Source organism: Pelodiscus sinensis, chromosome 5 (genome assembly GCF_049634645.1).
Source record: "Pelodiscus sinensis isolate JC-2024 chromosome 5, ASM4963464v1, whole genome shotgun sequence".
Taxonomy (NCBI): domain Eukaryota; kingdom Metazoa; phylum Chordata; order Testudines; family Trionychidae; genus Pelodiscus; species Pelodiscus sinensis.
The window spans coordinates 107,324,184-107,345,475 of NC_134715.1; the positions used below are offsets into that span (position 1 = coordinate 107,324,184).

At 42.7% G+C, this 21,292-nt stretch overlaps 1 protein-coding gene across 1 annotated transcript in view; it reads left to right on the forward strand.

Annotated features, from left to right (window-relative positions):
* The window catches only part of FBXL5 (F-box and leucine rich repeat protein 5), a 45,362-nt gene that overhangs the window by 18,296 nt on the left and 5,774 nt on the right, over positions 1-21,292 (forward strand). The window contains exons 4-10 of the mRNA XM_075930708.1: positions 1,375-1,540; positions 6,368-6,550; positions 10,887-11,012; positions 15,974-16,122; positions 16,317-16,399; positions 18,002-18,718; positions 20,927-21,075. Coding sequence (XP_075786823.1) covers positions 1,375-1,540; positions 6,368-6,550; positions 10,887-11,012; positions 15,974-16,122; positions 16,317-16,399; positions 18,002-18,718; positions 20,927-21,075 — 1,573 coding nt within the window. The remainder of the gene's footprint in view (positions 1-1,374; positions 1,541-6,367; positions 6,551-10,886; positions 11,013-15,973; positions 16,123-16,316; positions 16,400-18,001; positions 18,719-20,926; positions 21,076-21,292) is intronic.

Below are 21,292 nucleotides of genomic sequence, written 5' to 3' on the forward strand. Positions count from 1 at the left end.
AGATGCTCCGATAAAAAGATATTACTTCATCCATTTTATGTCTTAAATATTCGTTAAATTATTTAAAATTCGAGGTCTGGTGAAAGTGAAATGGTTTTGGCATTACTAGCTTTTTGATAAGAAGTATTTATATTGAATGAGAAATGAAGAATACATGACATCTACTATGTAAGCTCAAGGCACGCTTACTTTTTATTTTATAGTCAATTTGATATACCAGTTGCCTCTTAGTCTCATTTCTAAATGAAACATGGAATTTTAAAGATGCTTGAATGATTTGTTTCTGTATTTTAAAATTATGAGAATAGTGAATAATGTACATATATGGGCCATTTTAATTTGACAGTTTTGATAGGTATTCATTTGGTAAGACGGTGGTATCTTAGGAATGTATTCTTTCTGTGTTAAAATATATAGTTGAATTTTTTTCTAAAGAATACCTTACATGTAATGAGAATATGATTTCATGCAAAGTGTATTTTTCTTAAATATAATGTCTGATTATTTTAAAAAGGTTCTCTATAAGAAGATCCAGTAAAACAGGCTAAAGATCTATGAACATTTTAAAGCAAAAACAAAAAATGTTTTATGCTATAAATCAGTGGCCCATGAATTAAACAGCTTCTCTCAAACTGCCGCATGCATATATTGGACATTTACAGACTGGTATTGCCAGTCTGATTCTGTTTTATGTGTATCCAAAAACTGGGAATCATCCTCTAGAGACAGTAAAGCCTCCCAAGTCTGCTCAAGAGAGGAGGAGGAGGATGATAATAATAATACTTTAGTGTCTTCTATGTTAGGATCTTAATATCTTCTGAGTTAAATATATATTTCTAGCTCCATTTAATGTATAGGAAGATTGAACAAACAGGGTGGATCTACAATAGAAATTTAGGCCAACCCAGCTAAGTCACTTAGGAATGTGAAAAGGTCACAATCTTGAGTAACATAGTTAAGCCAACCTAAGTCCTCCTGTAGACAGTGCAAGGTTCACAGAAGAATTCTTCCATCAAACTAGCTACTTCTTCTTGGGGAGATGGATTATCTGCGCTGATTGAAGATTCCCCTGCTATGGAAGTAGGTAGTTGTCTACAATGAAGTGCTACTGGGGCACCAGTGTAACATTTTAAGTGTAGACAAGTCCTTAATGATTTTATTTGCCCAAAGACATGCAATCAGTTGTATGCAGTTTTGGGATTATAATTCGGGAATTTCAGATTCCTATCTGATATTCATTCCTATGCATCATGTTGCTCCTTTTGTAATTCCTGTTGTAAACATTGTTAGAAAAGTTATATGTATCGTTTTAAATACCTTGTGGCTGCAGTGTGGTTTTCTTCAGTTGTGGATAACTGTCATTTATTGGTTTAGGTTTTTCAGCCCATGTTGATGGAATATTTTACTTATGAAGAACTGAAGGATATTAAAAAGAAAGTTATTGATCAGCATTGCTCACAGAAAGAAACTGAAGAACTTGTTAGAGGTCTTAGCCTTTGGAATCAGATAAAGATTTCTGTGGATGAGAAAACAGATCAAGGTGAACCATTTTTAATTAAATGGAAAGGAACTTTAAATTTGCAAGTATATTTAAAATAAGTAAAATCACTCCAGTGAAGAGTTGTCTGTATATTTGCTGAATGCTTTCACATGATTGTGTTAGTAAAGGACATCTTTCTTCAAAATTGCAGTGATATGTTGGGAAGAATATTGCTGTTGTAGATTTTCAGAAGTTTCCATGTGAGCACATTCTCAAGCTCATTCTTCCCTCTGCAATGCTTTGTCCAAATTATGGCAAACACACAGTTTTGTGTTTAACTTTTAATTTCATGCTTCCATTTCAGGTTGTATTTTTCTGTTTCCAGACCCTGCCTTCACTGCCTGGTTGAAGGCCTGGTCTGGACGTTTCTCAGTTGGTATCTGCAGAAGAGTAAGTCAGTTGACAGTACCCCACGTAACAGAACTCTCTCTCTGCCCCCACAATCCTTTTGCCTTCCTTGTCCAAGGAGCCAGCAAGGGAGGATAAGCAGGGAAGGGAGAGGGTTGGAAAGATGTTTCTGCAAGATGAATGACCGAATAAAGTGAAATTTCATTCACACTTCTAGAATGAAATTTGGCCAGTTCTGAAACACAACCTCACTTTTTTTCCTTTATGAAGCTTAGTATAGGATGGATCATTTGATACAGGCCTGTTGTTAGTTTATCTGAATGTTGGAGCATCAGTAAAAATTTTCCGATGTAAATTCTCTACCTCATAGCTGAGAAGATGGCCTAGTCATCTCGGTAGACACTTGTGGTGTTCCACAACACTAGGAATATTTAAATGGGGTAGTAAATAAAGCATATCCTCACTAAACTGGCTTATTAAGAGTAAAGAAGGTACTGTTCCACCTTCAATCTGTTCATGAAAATCTAACCGATTTTAATTAAAGACTGTAATCCAAACAGTAACAAGATTTAAGACTTTCTTTGAACCACTAAACTGATCAATTTCTACTTTATAGGCCAAGGTGACAGAGAATAAGATTATGGATCAGAATGCAAAATACTTCTTGGCTTCTGACCATTCTGATATAGGAGACATATATAGCCTGCTGGAATTAGCTCCTGCAGTCTCTAACTGAAGTGGGAATTTGGGGATAGTAGGACTTCTACAAGTTTTCTGTCCTAAGTTCAGTCAGCTTTGGTACTAAAGTGGATTTGTGGGGGAAACATATGTGAAGGTATGTGATTTTTTTTTTTTTTGAGGAATGTTATAACTTCCATCCATTTTAAAAAAGGGAAAAAGTATCTATCACTGATGTTTGTTTCTTGGGCACAGTTACTTTCTTTTGAGACAAAGCAAAGTCTATATATTTTATCTGTGGAAAAGTTGCCGAATAACACCTTAAATTGGAGAATGAATCAAGTGAACCTGTGCATGATTGCATTTTCCTTTCTTGGGCAGAATAAGACATTTTGTTGCACAAATTCTACGTCATGTCTTGCACTTGCTTTGGAGGCTTCTTGACACAGGAAAGAAGACCGCCTCTCTCTGAACGGTCATGTGAAACATCATAGCTGGTTTTTCATTTGACAGTTTTCTTGAACACCGTTTTTCTGAAGTAATTCAGCTCAGCTCTAGGCATATAAATAAATTGATATTTCCAAACGAACCAAGATAATAAATGTGGAACCCTGCAAGATGATCTCCCTTATTATCAGTCATTATGGGAAGCTCTGTTCTTTGCTATATTTCCTACGTAACACATTGTTTTATGTGTGCAAGTTAGAAATTTGGGTAGCTTTCAGAATATGAATGTCAAGTTAGAAAAGCCTAGTCTTAGTGACACCAGCAACTCCTGTAGTGTATTTATCAATTCCTTAGATCTTTTCTGTAGTAATGTCTTTGGTTTTCCAGTTTCCAAATAAGAAAACACATGCATTTGTGATCACTATTAAATTAAATTAAATATATTCAAACAGTTGCTAAATGTTTGCAAGCCAACATCATGTATTGAGAGTACTATTTCTGTGTTTGCTTATTTAGAAATCTGGGCGATAACCTGAGATTAGGCCTACTTCTGGTCTTTGGAACTACTGGAAAACTTCTGGAAAAAATCACTTTGACACTTTCCTTTATTACAAACTACTATCTCTGATACCAAGAATAGTAAGGTAGTTGAACTATTTTTGAAGTTGGGTCTATGAGAATTCACTCTTTTTTACAATCGGGAAGCACACATGCAAAAAATGTGAACCAGTTATAACACACTTACCTCTGGAAAAAAATCTTATTATTTTGGTGAAACTGGAAATGATAGCATTGTCTATGTGGGTCTGTTGTCTGAAAGACCTATTTAAGGTGGGTATCAACTTTCCTTTCTGGCTAGAGTTAATGATCCTAGGCTTGAGTAGAGGGGAAAAAAAGATGAATATTTAGCTTTCAAATCATTTGTACCACTTCTCATGGTCTGTTTTTCTTATGAATGTTCATTTAAAAAAATCTGATTGATTGCATTTTTCCTACCACCATTAACAGAAATTTCACAGACCCTTATCTAGCCAGTAGAAACTATTTTTCTATGTATTTTTTTGTAGCAGCCAATGGTTATGTACAGGGCTCAACAGTTAGTGTAATCTACTCGCCTATGGCGAGTAGATTACAAGCCAGCACAGCTGTGCAGCGTGGTCAGCGCATTCGCAGCGTGCTGAACCGCGTGGCTGGCAAGCAGGGCTCGCCGCCGCTTGGCGAACCCTGGTTATGTATACATTATTTTAAAATTATTGCTTGTTTCCTAGGAATAATGAATGGAAAGTAAAGACTAAACATTATACGTAAGCTTCAGAGCTGCAGGGAGACGGGGAGCAAAGCCTTGGAGCACGCCCGCAGCGGGACAGCCCAGGCGCGCTTGGGCTGTCCTGCTGTGGGCGTGCTCCGCGGCTTTGCTCCTGTCCCACTGGTCTGCTGGGGGGTTGTGCAGCTAGTGCCCCTCCTCCCCCAGCAGACGAGGCTTTTTTTGCCTACCCCTGGGGTAGAGCAGCTGGGGGCTGCCGGGTTGGTCCCGCCGCGCCGCTCCGGACCAACCCGGCAGCACCCCAGCTGCTCTGCCCCAGGCGTCCTGATTCAGCCGCTGCTGGTCAGTTTCAGCAGTGGCTGAATCAGGACGCCTGGGGCACAGCAGCTGGGGTGCTGCTGGGTTGCTCCAGTAGCGCTGAGGAGCTGTGCTACTGGAGCAACCCAGCAGCACCCCAGCTGTTCTGCCCCAGGTGTCCCCAAGTCAGCCGTTGCTGAAACTGACCAGCGGCTGACTACAGGGAGCCCGAGGCAGAGTTGCTCTGACCCAGGCTTCCTGGAATCAGCCGCTGATCAGTTTCAGCAGCAGCTGACTTGGGGACACCTGGGTTTCTTAAGTTGAATCTGTATGTAAGTCAGAACTGGCGTCCAGATTCAGCCGCGGTTGAAACTGATCAGTTTCAGCAGCGGCTGACACCAGTTCCGACTTACATACAGATTCAACTTAAGAACAAACCTACAGTCCCTATCTTGTACGTAACCCAGGGACTGCCTGTATTCAGAAATTTAAAAAGGTATTACCTAGATTAGTAAACTACGCCCAGAAGAGAATGAGGACTAAGTGCAAAGACTTGAGGCTTGAAGTATAGATGGTGTGCTCGTATTGACTAGCCCCAGTCAAGAAGGATGAATGCTTGGAGGTAATAAAACATGACCCTCTCACTGAACAGGGCTATTTGCTGCTTCCTTGCTAGCTGCAGATGAAAAAGGGCCCTGTGACCTTAATATAGGGTCCTGAGAATCTGGGAACAGCTGTAGTTTGTATTTTGTTTGGCAAAGGCAGACATAAATTCTGACAAAAGGTGCAAATCCTGCTTCTGCACATTTTGTTAAGTTTTCGCTATCACAATGTATTCTATTCCACCTGGTTTGAGTGGCATCCAGATGTCTTTTGTGGCCAGGCTTTGGAAGAGAAATTAGGCTGTGTAATCTGTAAAGGAAATGGTAGGTGTTGAACTGGTTTACTTTGATCTTCTGTACTGTTCATAACATATAATATTTTAAAAACAAGACATACCTCCATATTAGATCATGGCTTAGATACAAATGTCCATCCATGGATGCAGATTTCTGTTTGTAGACATCAGTGTCTGCTGATCTGAAGGGCTCCATTCCCAGGAGATGCAGTGGGCAAAGGAGATGAGGTGTGGTTCCGTAGCACCTGAGACCCAGAGTTCTGTGCTGGCAGCATCTTTTCCCCTCAGCAACTGCTGCTCCTACTCTTCTCCTCCCCCTCCTCCAGTCCTGTTGCCTCTTTCTGATAGAGGTAGCAATGCGGGGGTGGGAAGTCACTAGTCAAGTCACTAATCGACTCCAATAAGCATATGCATATAGGTTAATATACTAATCGCTTATATTCCTAGGCTGTCCTGCCCCTAGACCTGCCCCCAACCACATCTCCTGTCTGGGATGTACAGCCTTACTGGTGGTGGGACTGGAGGCAGTGCAGCCACACTGCCTGCTGGAGCTGCTGGCTCCCAGGGGTGGCGGCACTTTGCTCATCTCCTTTGGCCACAGCATCTCTTTGGAACGCAGCCCTGCAGATCAGCGCATGCTGATGTCTTATCTGCAGATATCCGCATCCACAGGTAGACATTTGTATTCATGGCAAGTTCTATCCATACTCCTTTCTGAATATTTTTGAGTGAAATATTCTTTTGACTTTTACTGCTAAACAAATTACATCTTTTCTCATAAGCTTTTAAATGTATTTTATCATTGCATCACTTTGGAGAAAATGAGCCCAGCCGTTATTACCTGCAGAAGTTTACATTCATACCCCTTTATTAACACACATGTTTTATATTTCAGAAACTGAAGTGACAGGGCATACCACAAATATTACCCATCTTCCTCCTGAAGTAATGCTGACCGTTTTCAGTTACCTTAACCCTCGGGAGTTGTGTCGATGTAGTCAAGTAAGCACTAAGTGGTCTCAACTGGTTAAAACTGGATCTCTTTGGAAACATCTTTACCCTGTTCACTGGGCTAGAGGTACCTGACTGAATTTTTCATCTGTTTTTAAAAAACATTTCAAGGATCTGATTTTGGAGCCTGCAAAATATAATAATTTGTGTAATTAATTTAAATTAACTGTATGTAGGCTCTCTATTTGGTCATGGTGGTATTACGTAGTTTAATTTGATGTGATAAGAGCTGATTTTGATAGAGGAAACAGTTACAAGCTTGGTTTAATATTTTATTTTTTGGTAGTCTTGGAAAACACACTATAAGAATGAACTGTATACACTTTAGCATATTACTATCTAACAATTTCTAATTGGCAATACATATTAGTAATGGGAAGTAATGTGAGTCTATTGTGTTCTGTAACCTTTTGTTCTAAATGATAATATTGTAGCTGCTTTAGTAGTCAAATTGCAATGGATTCAGAGACTTTTGTATAGTAAAAGTGAAATTTCCTATTTTAGTAATGATGCAAGCTTGTCTTACTACAGATTGGTTCTTCCTAGTCTGGCACCCTCAGGACCCGACCCATCCTAAATGAGGGAATTTGCTGGATCAGGGGAGGTTCCTGGCCTCCCAACCCGCTACCTCTCCGTGTGGTTGGCTCCATTCCACTGCTGCTGGGCTCTGGTGCCATGGGCTGCCTGGGGCTCCATGGACACGACGCTTGCTGGTTGCTTGCAGTTGGGCTGCGGCCCTGCCTGGCCAGTGGTCGCCAGCTGTTGGTGGCTCAGCTGTTTTCCATAGACTAGTGGCTCAGCTGTTGATGTGCCCCACTGCAGCTCTCTCCCACTGCCCTGTCTGGAGCGCCCCAGGAACAGGATCCCCAGCTGCCACTGGGCTCTCACTCCCCACCTCCGAGGCTCTCTGGTCCAGCAACATTCATGGTCCTTTCGGACTGTAGGTTAGGTATGTAAGTGACTAGTCGACTACAGGCAGTCCCCGGGTTACGTACAAGATAGGGACTGTAGGTTTGTTCTTAAGTTGAATTTGTATGTAAGTCGGAACTGGTACATATTGTACCCCAGGTGTCCCCGATCCAGCCGCTGCTGAAACTGACCAGCAGCTGACTACAGGAAGCCTGAGGCAGAGCTGCTTTGCCCCGGGCTTCCTGGAATCAGCCGCTGATCAGTTTCAGCAGCAGCTGATTTTGGGACACCTGGGGTAGAGCAGCTGGGGTGCTGCCAGGTTGGTCCCCGCAGCGCCGAGGTGCGGCACTGCGGGGACCAACCTGGCAGCGCCCCAGCTGCTCTGTCCCAGGCGTCCAGATTCAGCCACTGCTGAAACTGACCATCAGCGGCTGAATCGGACACGCCTGGGGCCGAGCATCTGGAGTGCTGCTGAGTTGGTCTGGTAGCGCCGACCCTTGGCGCAGCGGGACCAACCCGGCAGCACCCCAGCTGCTCTTGGGGATGCTTGGGGCAGAGCAGCTGGGGTGCTGCTGGGTTGGTCCCGCAGCGCCGCTCCTCGGCGCTACTGGACCAACCCGGCAGCACCCCAGCTGCTCTGTCACAGGTGTTCCCAAGTCAGCCGCTGCTGAAACTGACCAGCGGCTGACTACAGGAAGCCTGAGGCAGAGCTGCTCTGCCCTGGGCTTCCTGGAATCAGCCGCTGATCAATTTCAACAGCGGCTGATTCTGGACGCCTGGGACAGCAGCTGGGGCGCTGCCAGGTTGGTCCCCATATCGCCACACCTCAGCACTGTGGGACCAACCCGTCAGCCCCCCAGCTACTGTACCCAGGCGTCCTGATTGAGCCGCTGCTGAAACTGACCAGCGGCGAGAAAAGCCTGGTCTGCTGGGGGGGAGGGGGAGCGCACTAGGTGCATTCTCCCTCCCCCCAAGCAGACCAGGCTTTTCTCGCCGCGGAGGACGGGGGTGGCGGGACCGCCGAGACGCGCCACAGTCCCGCCGCTCGCATCCTCTGCGGCTTTGCTCTGCGTCTCCCTGGTCTGCTGGGGGAGCCCCCCCAGCAGACCAGGGAGACGCCGAGCGGCTTTTCTCGCCGCAGAGGACGCGGGCGGCAAGACCGCCGCAGCGCGTCTCGGTGGTCTGCTGTGGGGGGGGCAGCTAGTTCGGGGTTCCCTCACCCCTTTCTTAAGTAGGGATCCGATGTAAGTTGGATCCACATAACCCGGGGACTGCCTGTATCTGATAAGCAAAAGCTTATCGGATAGTCGACTAGTTCCTTGACTATTCACTTCTCCCCCACCCCTTTCTGCCTCTATTAAGAGCCTCTGGGCTCTTAGTACATTTAAAGGGCTAAAACCCGACTGCCCTTCAGACCTTTAAATGAATTAAGATCCTGTTAGCTCTTAATACATTTTAAAGTCAGAGCCACAGCAGGTTAGCTGCCGGGACTGGGAGCCAACCCTGCTCCTGCTCCTCTGCTTATCGACTAGTGTCACTAGTCTATGGAAAATCCATAGACTAGTTGATTTAACTATAAATAACATCCCTACTACAGATGTTGCTAAACCAGAAAGTCCCAGATTTCGGAGGAGGCCCCTTTTTCATGTTACAGTAAACTTCCGATAATCCGGCACCTTTGGGACCCAGGGGGTGCCGGATTATCAGATCTGCCGGACTATCGGAAGGGGGGACTATGAAGGCCACCCCAGACCCCCTCATAGCCCCCCCTTCCGATAGTCCGGCTCTGCCCCAGGCATCCCTGATTCAGCTGCTGCTGAAACTGACTAGCAGCGGCTGAATTGGAGATGCCTGGGGCAGAACAGCTGGAGTGCTGCGGGGTAACGCCGACACTTGGCGCGGCGAGACCAACCAGGCAGCACCCCAGCTGCTCTTGGGGACGCCTGGGGCAGAGCAGCTGGGGTGCTGCTGGGTTGGTCCCGCAGTGCCGCTCCTTGGCGCTACTGGATCAACCCGGCAGCACCCCAGCTGCTCTGCCCCAGGTGTCCCCAAGTCAGACGTTGCTGATACTGATCAGCAGCTGACTCCGGGAAGCCCGAAGCAGAGCTGCTCTGCCTCGGGATTCCTGGAATCAGCCGCTGGTCAGTTTCAGCAGTGGCTGAATCAGGACGCCTGGGGTGCTGCCGGGTTGATCCCGCAGCCCCCAGGAGCAGCGCTAGGGGACCTACCCGGCAGCGCCCCAGCTGTTCTCCCTCCGGCTTCCCTGATTCAGCTGCTGGTCAGTTTTAGCAGCGGCTGAATAGGGGAAGCTGGGGGCAGAGTAGCTCCAATGGTCCGGCTGCGGAGCACTTCCGGGTTCCTGATGGTGCTGGACCATCAGGAGTGCCGGACCGTCAGATGCCGGACCAATGGAGTTTTACTGTATTATAATACTCCAGTATAAGGTATAAGCCACAGCAGCTACAGTCACTTAGTTGACATTTCACTGCTTCCCCATAGGTAGTAAGAGAAACTTGCATTAGATAAAATTCAAATGCAACCAGCTGTCCACTAGCAAATGCTTGTTTTCTACCTGACTTAGTCTCAAATATGCAATGTGTAATTGAAAACTCATGAACTATAGCAGTTGGAAGTGTTTTTATTCCAAACTGATCAGCTCCTGACCAAGTTACATGAATTATAAATTATGAGGATTTCATATCAGAAAGGAAGCTTGTTTATTTAATATAGGTGTTTTTGCTTAGTAAATTGACAAAGCAGCTACACCATCTATTAAATGAACTGTGTATATATAAAGATTAGGGATGTAAAAATTGGTTAAAACCTTTAACCAAGTTAAATTATTACAGTTGTATTGTTGAACCAGTTAATCATGAAATGATGTCACTCTCGTGGGCTGACTAAGGGCAGCTGGGCCTAGGGTCCTGCTAGCCAGGCGCAGTGGGGGTTGCTCCAGGATGGCCTGCCTAGCATTGCCATATCTGGGACTGCTCCTCCTGGCTTAATGCTGGTGGTTGACTACTGAGGTTTGGGCAGGGTCTGGTTAACTGGCATGCATTCCTTAATATTTACCAAATAACCTTGTACATCCCTAATAAATAAATATACTTGTTTTGTTGATTTACCGTGTTCTAAAGTTCTAAACATTTTCAATGAGAAGAACAGTTATTTCAGTCCTAAACTTTGCATATTCATACTAAACCCTAGTGGGAAAGGGGATGAAAAATAGGGAGTCCTCATTAAGAAGTATAACAATAAACGAAAATTGATATATTGAAACTTTCCAAGGAAACTCTAAAAGCTTTTGAATGGTCACTTTTAATATAAATATCAGGAATTGCATATGAAATGACCCAATTCAACTTCAGTTGAAGGAAATAGCCAATAGTTTAATTACCCTAATGTATAACAAATAATTGCTGGAATTTTCAGTTATAAAATCAAATATTTCCTTCAGCACTTTTTCATTTTTTTATTTTTTTGGGGTTGAATAGGTGACTGGTACAATGGTCCTGCAGCTAATCTTGATACGGAACCTGATGAGGAGTGGGTGAAAAATAGAAAAGATGAAAGTCGTGCTTTTCAGGAATGGGATGAAGATGCCGACATAGATGAATCTGGTAGGCAAAAATCTAATATACAATAAATTGCTGTGCAATGTTCCTTTGCAGTTTTTTTTCTAATGACGATGCAAAACCCCCAGTACGTGTAATCATATAACTATAATTTTATACAGAGGCAATGTAGATATCTTCTTTTTAAAAACATCTTCTTTATCATTGATTTTAGTCCATAGATTACAGTTATGAATAAAAGAAGAACATTTTAATCTGGAGTATGTACTTTTACTTTGGGCTAACAGAAAACATTTTGAATGTGTCCAGTTTTTTAATGAATAATTAAAGATTAAGATTAAATTTAATAAAATTTAAAGAACATTGCTGTAGCAGCTCTTGAGTGGTTAGTCAATGTCCTCTACATATTACATGGATATAAATGTTTCCAAACATACTTTTTTTGTGTGTGTTTGTGAGGCATCCACACTGTCCTTTATTAAACAAAATAGTGGCAAGCAGTTACCCTAAACAATGTCTCATGATTTTCACTCTCTGTGAAGTATACAAAACACAGCGCACTCAGACTTTCTTTGTCCACCATTTAATGGTAGCTAAATACTCTGTGTTGTTTTACTGAGGCTTGGATGAATTACGCTCCTATCTCTGTTTTGGCTATCCTGTTTCCATCTGTGTGTTCGGTTCAGCTTGAGTTGAACATTGCAAAGGGGCAAGACCATAGTTTATTATTTTTTAAAATCTCTGTTTTTAAGAAGTTCCCCATCTTGAAGATGGATACCAATTGGATTCACTCTGCTGAATACAAGTTCCAGTATAAAACTCATTTTAAAAATGTATTGCTATTTTCTGGTTTTTAGTTTCTCAGTTCTGCTTGATCTAAAGGTGCTCTACAAAATATTGACTTCAATGACGCATAATAGTTTTCTTTTCTTTACTACTGGCCCAGAGTCAGCAAATTTGTCTCTTTTTAAACAGCATCTATGATTCTTGCCTTTGAAACCTGTAGCTGGTTACTGCAACATTTTCTACTCAGAATTACTAATGGAAAAAAGAATTGGCTGTTTCAGTTAGTATAGTAAGCTTTGTTGTTTGGACCAAGTAATGCCTGGTATTCTGCATTTCACCAGTTTGTCTCTAGGTTTTGAAGTTTTGGAAGCAACCTGTAAAACCCCAAATGGTGTAGAATCTGAAAGAAACATTTTTTCTGTGCAATGTTATGATAGTTTTCTATTGGATTGGTTGCTTTTGTTTCCTGGGGTTGATTTCTATAGGACAGCTAATAAGATCGACAAGTAGAAAAATCACTCTCCTGGAACCTATTTCCCAGAGTTTAGCAAATTATAAAGTGCATTATTAAACATGTGTTTTGCTAAACTTTTCACTTGTATCCATATTTTTAGGTACAAGTATTTTTCCTGCGGGTGTGTCTGTGTGTGTTGCTGATCAGAGTACTATGGCAGCAGTGTCCTTTGGGTCCACACATGTGTTCTCCTTGTGGTGTGCCATGAGCTTAGCCACGCTGTGTGAGCTAACCATTCCAGTTCCTTCTTAACTAGAGGCGGAGCTATTATCAATCTGTTAAGGCTACAATTCTTCTGTTTGCAGCTTACAGTTAGTTTTCTACAGTTCTAATTGTATTTCTGTTTGTTCATTTTACCTACCTTGCAAAAAACTAAAATCACCCCCACAACCTTTTTACTTTTCTTCCTGTCCTTTTCTCCCTTAGGGACTTCCCCTTTGCAGATTATGCCCATCTCCCTGGGCTTCAAAAAGTGCCACACTTGCATAAGGTGTTCTTGGTTGCAGAAAAGTGCACTCAGTGCATTTGTTGCTTTGGTGAGGGCCAAAAACAGTAAGTTAAGTTCACCTTCAGCTAGCAGCTCTGAGTGAGATCCTGAAAGGATAGAGAGTTCTGCCAGAAGATTATATTCATGGAGTTAGCTCTATAACCTCAATCTTCTAGCAGACAAGCTAGGGACTCCTCTTGTAAGTCCTTCTAGAAAAGAGCGGGGAAGTTCCCTAAGTGAGTCTAGAGATAGCTGCGAGTGACATTTTCAGCAACACTGGCACCAAGATCACAGTCGAACACCCACGTATGACAACTGTTGAGTACTAGGCCCACATAGAGTATGAGCAAGGGTACTGATTTTTTGAGACAGAGACACAAGAACAAGCACAAGGAGATGCTCCCAGTATATGAGTCTACCTTGGTACTACCAGTGGCAATTCACCCAGTACCGGAGAGACTGGGACAGGTATTCTCCCCTGGCACTGTTACAGCCACTGGGATATTTGGTACCTGCCAAAACTGTGAGCAAACACTGGCTTGGGTGGCTCCCAACTTGCAAGTGAGCAGGCAAAAAATATTATGTCCCTGAAAATAAATCAGTCTTCCTTTTTCCCTCCCAATTCCATCAGGATAGATGCTGTCAATTCTCATGGCCAGTAACACCAGTCCAGAGCTTCACTCCTATCCACCATCTGACAGGGATTGGTAATACTAGAGATGTAAATGACTAGTCGACTACCTGATCAGTATATGCTGATCAGGTAGTTGAGTAGTAAGTTGACTAGTTCCTCCCACTCTCCCCCGCTCCCGTTACCAGAGAGAAGCAGCAAGCTGGGGGGAGCAGGAGCCTGTGCTGGGGGGAACTTGCTTAAGAGCTGGTTCCCTCCAGTACTGTCTCCACAGGGAGGGGGGCAGGGGAAGTAGAGGCACGGCAGGGAAACAGCACGAGCAGGTCCAACTGCTATACCTCTCCTGTTGAAATGTAGCAAGAGTCCTTTAGGACTCTTGCTACATTTCAAAGGGAGAGGCAGAACCCCAGGTGAGTGGAGACCACACCCCATGGGGCTCTTGCTACATTTCAAGGCTGAGACGGAACCCCAGGCGAATGGGAACTGCCTGAGTCCCCACTGCTCTTCTGCATTTTAAATGTAGTAAGAGCCACCGTTGGGCAGCTCTTACTACAGTAGACTTCTGATAATCCGGCACCTTTGGGACCTAGGTGGTGCCGGATTATCAGATATGCTGGAGTATCAGGAGGTACTGCATTCTCTCAACCCAATCCCCCTCCCACCCGCACCCCCAACCGGACTATTGGAGTTTTACCGTATATTTAAAAGGCAGAGGTGCAACAGGGATAGCAAGCATGCCAACCCCACCCCTTATCAATTAATGGAAATTCCATGGACTATTTGATTAGTTGATTAATTGAAATTTAACATCCCCTGGTAATACCTTGCTCCTTTGGCAGGAAGACATTTTCCTCTGCCACCTTGTAATTCTGTGTCGCCAACTATCTAACACTCATGACCAAATATAATTACAAATTATAATAAATTCAGTGACTTTATTAACAAATTACCTGAAGCACTTCAGGCTTCCTTTAAAGGAGTCATGGAACAGGGTTAGTTAGTATCAGAAATATCATTACAATTGGCTCTTGGTGCTATCAACAAAGCAGCTACAGCCATCTCTATAGTGGTATTGATGTGATAGGCATCATGGCTCCAAAAGTTGGATTTCCAAAAGAGATGCAGTCCATTGTGGAAGATCTTTTTTGAGGGCACAGAGCTCTTTGCCCAGAAGAAAGGCACATATCTTAATACCTTAAAGTATTCCAGGGCTACCGTGAGGTCAATGAGAATCTATAAACCTTTTTAGCCCCCATTATCAACCTCAACATTTCAAACTTCAGAGAAAGGGGGAATTCCTGAAGCATGATCCTTGTTCCACTCTTTGCAGGTCTGGGTGTCACAAAACGCCTGCACTTAGTCTCCACAAGCAGACTCCAAGAAAGCCCACAAAGACCACAAACCAGATAAGATCGAAGGTGCCAGGCCAGGTTTATTGTTAAGCGAAGTACAGTAATAGATGTCAGTAGACTCTTCTAAAACACTATGCATATATACCCTGTAGCAATGGAATGACTCAATCAGTGGGAAATTCCCACTGCCACCTAGGTCATCCAGAGACACCACCTTATATACATGTACAACTAATCACACCTCACTGCTGATGTAACAGGTCACCACCCTCTGACGTTGTCAGGTCACCATCCTCTGACGCTACTTAGATACCACCTATCGCCCTGTACCTCATGGGTTTGATTAGATCAGTACTCCCCAACCTTTCGTGGCTGCCGGGCATCTGGGGGTGGGACTGCTCATGTGCTGTGCTTCCAGGGGTGGGGCCATGCATGCGCTGCATGCCCAGGGGTGGGGGCCACCTACGTGCCCTGAGCCTAGGGCTGGCACTGCGCATGTGCCGTGCACCCTGGGCAGGGGCCGCCCGCGCACCCTGGGGCAGGGGCCAGCACTGCACGTGCCGGGGGTAGTGGCCGCCCACACGCCCTGAGCCCTGGGCTGGCATCGCGCATGTGCCGCACGCCCAGGCAGGGACCGCACCCGGGGCCGGCACCACGCATGTGCCATGTGCCGGGGGGCTGGGCCAGCCCAGATATTTCAGCAGGCGCACATAAATGCCCCAGCGGGCGCCATGGCGTCCGCGGGCACCGCGTTGGGGACCACTGGATTATATCATCTTTATCCATCATGCTGTCATTTTAGACCTTTTCTGAACCTGGGTCTGTATCTGTGAGGAGCAGGTAACAAGGTCTTTTGTAATGAGCGTGTGATTTCAACTTATGACCAGTACCAATTATTGCTCTGCAGTTGGTACCTAGCACCGATTAGTTTTTTGCACTCTTAGCCCTGTTCATGCCAAGTTCTGTGAGCAGCAGTTCTTGCTTACAGTTTAGCTTTCCTTTAGGTTAGCCATATTTTATCTATTGTTAGCTAGGCGTCAGGCCTCAAACCAGGCCTGTGCTACATGGGCTTTTCTTTTAGGCCTCTATCTTACTACACCAGTGACTCCAACTGTGGTTCAATTTGGTTTACAGAGTGGACAGGGATAGGCCGGATGAACCACTGTCACTTCCCACTCTCTAAATCTATCTAAATTTATTATTAACTCTTATATTTCTCTTTGGTTTATTTTACAGAAGAGGCTGCAGAAGACTTGCTTGCAATTAACGTAGCACAGATGGAAAAGCATTTACTCCATGGCTTAATTCATAATGTTCTCCCACATGTAGGCACTTCAGTGAAAACACTAGTATTAGCCTACAGCTCTGCAGTTTCTAACAAAATGGTATGTATTTTCAGCATTAATAGTTTAAGTATGAGGATGCAGGGTATAATTGGTAATATATAATTGGCTTCAGTTTGTATTGTCAGTGAAGTTGAACTGCAGCACAGATGAGCAATCATTTGCATCTTGGCTGTGAGATTGTTTAATTTTCTAAGTTTTTTGCATTTTCTTTATTTTTACATATCCTTTACTAGGTTAGACAGTTCTTGGAACTTTGTCCTAACTTGGAACATCTGGATCTCACTCAAACTGATATTTCAGACTCTGCATTTGAAAGGTTAGTTATTTGATTTTAAAAACTTTACATCTGTACATTTTTCTAGTAAAAAACAAATCCAAACCCACAACAATACAACGATTAGCATAATAATTATACTTAGAATATGCATTCAACCATAATCAACAATTAAACTAAAACAACATTAAAGAAGGGAGGATCAAGGCAAACTGCTGCCTGGATCCAGCCAATGCTACAGTATCAGGGGCTAAAATTGTATGTTCTAACAGCATGAATATAAATATAAATTAATGGAGATTGCCTGTCTCCTAGAACTGGAAGGGACCTTGAAAGGTCATCGAGTCCAGTCCCCTGCCTACACAGCAGGACCAAGTACTACTTATGTATGTCATAAGTATGAGGCTGATGAAGGTTACAAGCTCTTATGATTTATGATGGTGGATTTATGTAACCCCTGAACAAAAGATTCGTTAGCAGAACATTTAAGGTCTCTTCCAAATTTCGAGGTGGGGGCAATCCTCTGTAACATGCTAAAAGATTTCATTGCTTCTTCATGAGCATATAGAGCTTCTGTGAGCGGTGCTGGTCCTCTGGAAGTTCTCTACTTGCAGAGCTTGTAACTCCTATGAAATTATGTCAAGCATCTGACAAATTACAATCCCTACCAAGGTATTTGGAAGGTTTCAGCTAACATTTTTTACCTTAAAAACAAGGACCAAATCTCGTGTTTTCTGATTTCAGAGTATATTATCTTTTCCAAGTTTGCCAGCTCACTCAAGCCATTGTGTGAACTGATAGTATTCAAGTTGCTTGCTAATTTCCAGTAAATTAGGACAGCTTTTTTGACAAGTGTATTTATTCAGTCAACAAGAACTACTTTTTAGAATTGTTCAACCACTCAGATGTCCAGTAGCTTCAGTTAGTCTTAAAAATCATTTTGAAATTTATTAAACAGAAGTCCTGGACCCCTGGAGACTTAAATGTTGGCAATTATGCCAATAATAAATAATATTGCTGAGCATGTTTCATTCCATGTTTTTTTTAAGATATCCTTACTCTTTTTAGACATTTATAAAGTGCTTCTCACTGTAGTATTAATGCCAAATCATATTTTTAAATTTCACTTTTCTGTCCCTTCAGAGCCAAGGCACATGTAATCACTTAGCCCTGGTCTACACTAAGGAGTTATTTCAAAATAACAAGTGGAGCATCCACACTAGCAAGCCCATTATTTCAAAATAATAACGCCTGATTTCCATGAGGAATAACACTTATTTCGAGATAGCAGTAGTGTGGACACTCCACTGGTGCTGTTTAGAAATAACTGCTCCCCAGAGTCGTTCAAAGTAATTGCTCCTTTCTAAATGGAGATAGTACATTCACATTAAGGGAGCCTGCCTCGTACTAATTTCAGGACTTTCCTACAGTGTCAACACACTATTTCAAAATAGTTACTGTGGGAGATATTTCAAAATAAGTTATTTTGAAATAATTTCCAAGAGTAGACATGCCCTTAATGAATTAAGATTAATATATAACTTGTGCAAAAGTTGGGAAACTATCTGTCCGTGTTTTGTTCATTAAGAGCCTTTAGAAACATACGTAGAACTGCATGTTCAGTTTATCCTTTTCTGATTTCAGTTGGTCATGGATTGGTTGTTGTCAGAGTCTTCGCCATCTTGATCTGTCTGGTTGTGAAAAAATCACAGATGTGACCATGGAGAAGATTTCAAGAGCTTTGGGTATCCTGTCAGCTCAGAACAGCAAAAGAGTTCTGAAGAGTTGCAGAAACAGAAGTGCAAAGACTGTGTGGAGAAACGAAGACATCACCATACAGTCCCATAGGAAATATAGTTTGCATGATATAACTAATGAAACTCTTATTAAGGAAGAAGGTAATGAGAATTATTGGACTAAACCTGTCAGCTTGGAAAGTTTCAGCTCTGCCTATGTCTGGATGCTAGATGCAGATGATCTGGCTGATATTGAAGATGCTGCAGGGCGACCCAGAAATATTGAGGGACTTTGTGTTGTGGAACCAGCATCCAGTCTTAGTTGTTCATCATGTTACAATAAAGACATTATTGGACTAAGGACTAGTGTCTGTTGGCAGCAGCATTGCGCTTCTACTGCCTTCACTTACTGCAGTCACTCATTTTGTTGTGCTGGGGTAGCACTAAAAACTATTCAAGCACTCCCAGAGTCCTCTGCACTGTGTAAAAAATCAACAAGGACTAGACAGTCAGAGGGAAAAGACTTTGCATACTCTGGGAGTGAAAAATCAGACCAAGAGACTGCACGAGTTCTTCAGTTCCTCAGCCTGTCTGGATGTTATCAGATCACAGACCATGGTCTCAGGTAAGTAGCCATTTTTGAGGTACAATAGCCATCAGAGAATTTCTTAGCCTTTTCTTTCTTGAAAGTTATCAAATGTGATGAGGAAGATATCAGAGTCCTTTTACACAAGATTAGCCTTGCAAGATGAGATCGTATGCAGCTTAACATAAGGCTTTCAAACAAAGGTTGCCTCTGTGGCATCACAATATATATTTCCAGATGCTTAAGTTGCTGCTCTGTCTGAGTGGAGGACAGAGCTCCTTTCCCTATTTCTGGTTGAGAATCATCAAAATACATAATGATTTAAACAACACCCACTCCTTCCTTTGAGAAGACGGAAAGCCACTGATGTGGCAGAATACTGTAGATCAGTAACTTTTCTATAAGGTTTCTGTAGTGTATTGATCTGTCTTCAACATACTGCACATTTAAAGATTTATTATGAAGTTGTGCAAATACAGATGTCATGATATAAACTCTCACCCAAACTTGAAAATTTTCCTGTTGACCTAATTTTCTGAGCTGTGAGCAATAAATTTCTCTCACTGGTTTCAGTAAATAGGTAGATTCTTAAATACTAGTTTAGGAATCCAAGTTTTAAAACTCAGTGTATAAAGGCTCACATTAAGCAGATAATTAAATACTACAACTTGAATTAAAGTAGCATTAAGAACATACCATTTAAAATTATTAAAAGTTGCAGTTGCAATAGCTACTTTAATTTAGTCTTATTGCATATATGTAATTTTCTATTTTTGTTTACACACATGTAAAATTTTAGTTTTTACAAAATTTATCTAAAAGGAGCACCTATCATTTGCCCTATTTATCAGGTAGTAGTGCTACATCGTAGTACTAAAACCAGTACTTGAGTTAAGCTTGGACTTGCGGCTTTAAAATTGTACTCCTCTGTTAAATTGAGAGCCTACACTGATGTTAAATGAAGGTTCTGTGGGTAGATCAGTGGGTTCTGTAGAAGAACTGCACCTTTCTCTTGTGTAGCTAGAGGACCTATCCAACCTCTAGAAGTTGTTGTTCGGAGATAAAAAATTGGGAACAGTTCCACAAATTGAGTATCTCTGGCTAAAGTAATATATTTGGAGGGCATTGTTTGGTTCTGGATTTTCTGAAAAACTAAGGTTGACTTCTGGCTCCAACAAGGCAATCAGATACTCTTTGGATTGAGCCTTGGCAGGAGTTCAAATGTTGGTGCAGAGTAAGAATGTTAAGAGGTGGGTAATTCGCTAATTGTGTAGTCAATAGAATTTTATCAACTCCATGATTAGTTGCTAAGGGAAGAAATGCTGAGTCTCGGCTCGCGCCGGGTCCAGGATCTACCCCTGCTGCAGCTCTGCAGTTTAAATGTGGTAAGAGCTGGGTGGGCAGGCAACCTGACTCCTCCTACATTTAAATTGCAGAGCCACAGCAGGGGTACGTCTAGGCTTATCTGTTAGTCAACCTCTTGCTGACATCCCTAGTGCAGAGTTGACTGAAGAATTTTGTTCTGATCTCTGCTGGATGTAATCTTATAACAGGAAGCCACTCAGCCTAGTTGCTGGGACAGTCTGGATCATCCCTTTTAAAGGAAGAGTGTCCAAAAAGGCACGTTGTGTAAGGAAAAGAAGCAACTCTGGTTTTGTTTTTCTAATTGGTTTAAGTAATAATTTTGCTTTAGCATCTGTAGTAGGTACTCCTTGTAATAAGCAGAGGGAAGCTCAGGTATTAATTTACATACTGAAGTATCGTCATCTAATTACAGCTGGTCCCCGACTTACGAATGAGTTATGGACCAAACACTTGGTCGTAACTCCCAAGTGTTCATAAATCGGACCCCATTCATTTATATGCGACCATGCTGTTTGTAAGCGCGGATCGCATTCGTAACTCAGGGACCGCCTTTACGAACACTTAATGGGAGGGTTTGGTCGTAAGTACGAACAGTCGTAAATCGACCGTTCGTAACCTGGGGACTGGCTGTATTGAAAACAAAATTGGCAAGGTCAAGGCTGACCATTGCATTAAGGGCTCCTTTGATATTTTTTTTTAATGAATATATGAGCATTGAGAGAGGAGTGTTGACATAAGGCATCACTTTCCCTTGTGTCAATGTTAACATTGCTCCATATTAGAAAATCCATGAATTTGGCAACACAAATGAAGAATATGCAATGACTGCAATCCAGTTCTTTGTTCTGTCTTAACATGTTTTGACTTTCTCTTTGATCGTAGGGCGTTGACTCTGGGAGGAGGACTGCCACATTTGGAACACCTTAATCTCTCTGGCTGTCTTACTATTACTGGTGCAGGCCTGCAGGATTTGGTTGCTGCATGCCCTTCTTTAAACGATGAACACTTTTACTACTGTGACAACATTAACGGTAATGTCTTTTTGTACAGTACATGATAACCTTTGGGGGCGCAAAGTTTAAAAATCCACCCAAATCAGACTTTTTTGTAGTATAGCAATGAGTTCGGTGATTTATTAGGTTAGCTTTCACCCCAATTTCTTCGGTTTGTTATGCTGGATTTTTTAAAAAATTGAAATTGTTTCCGAGCATATGTACCCCAAAGTGTAAATCCAAACCCTCAGTGGTA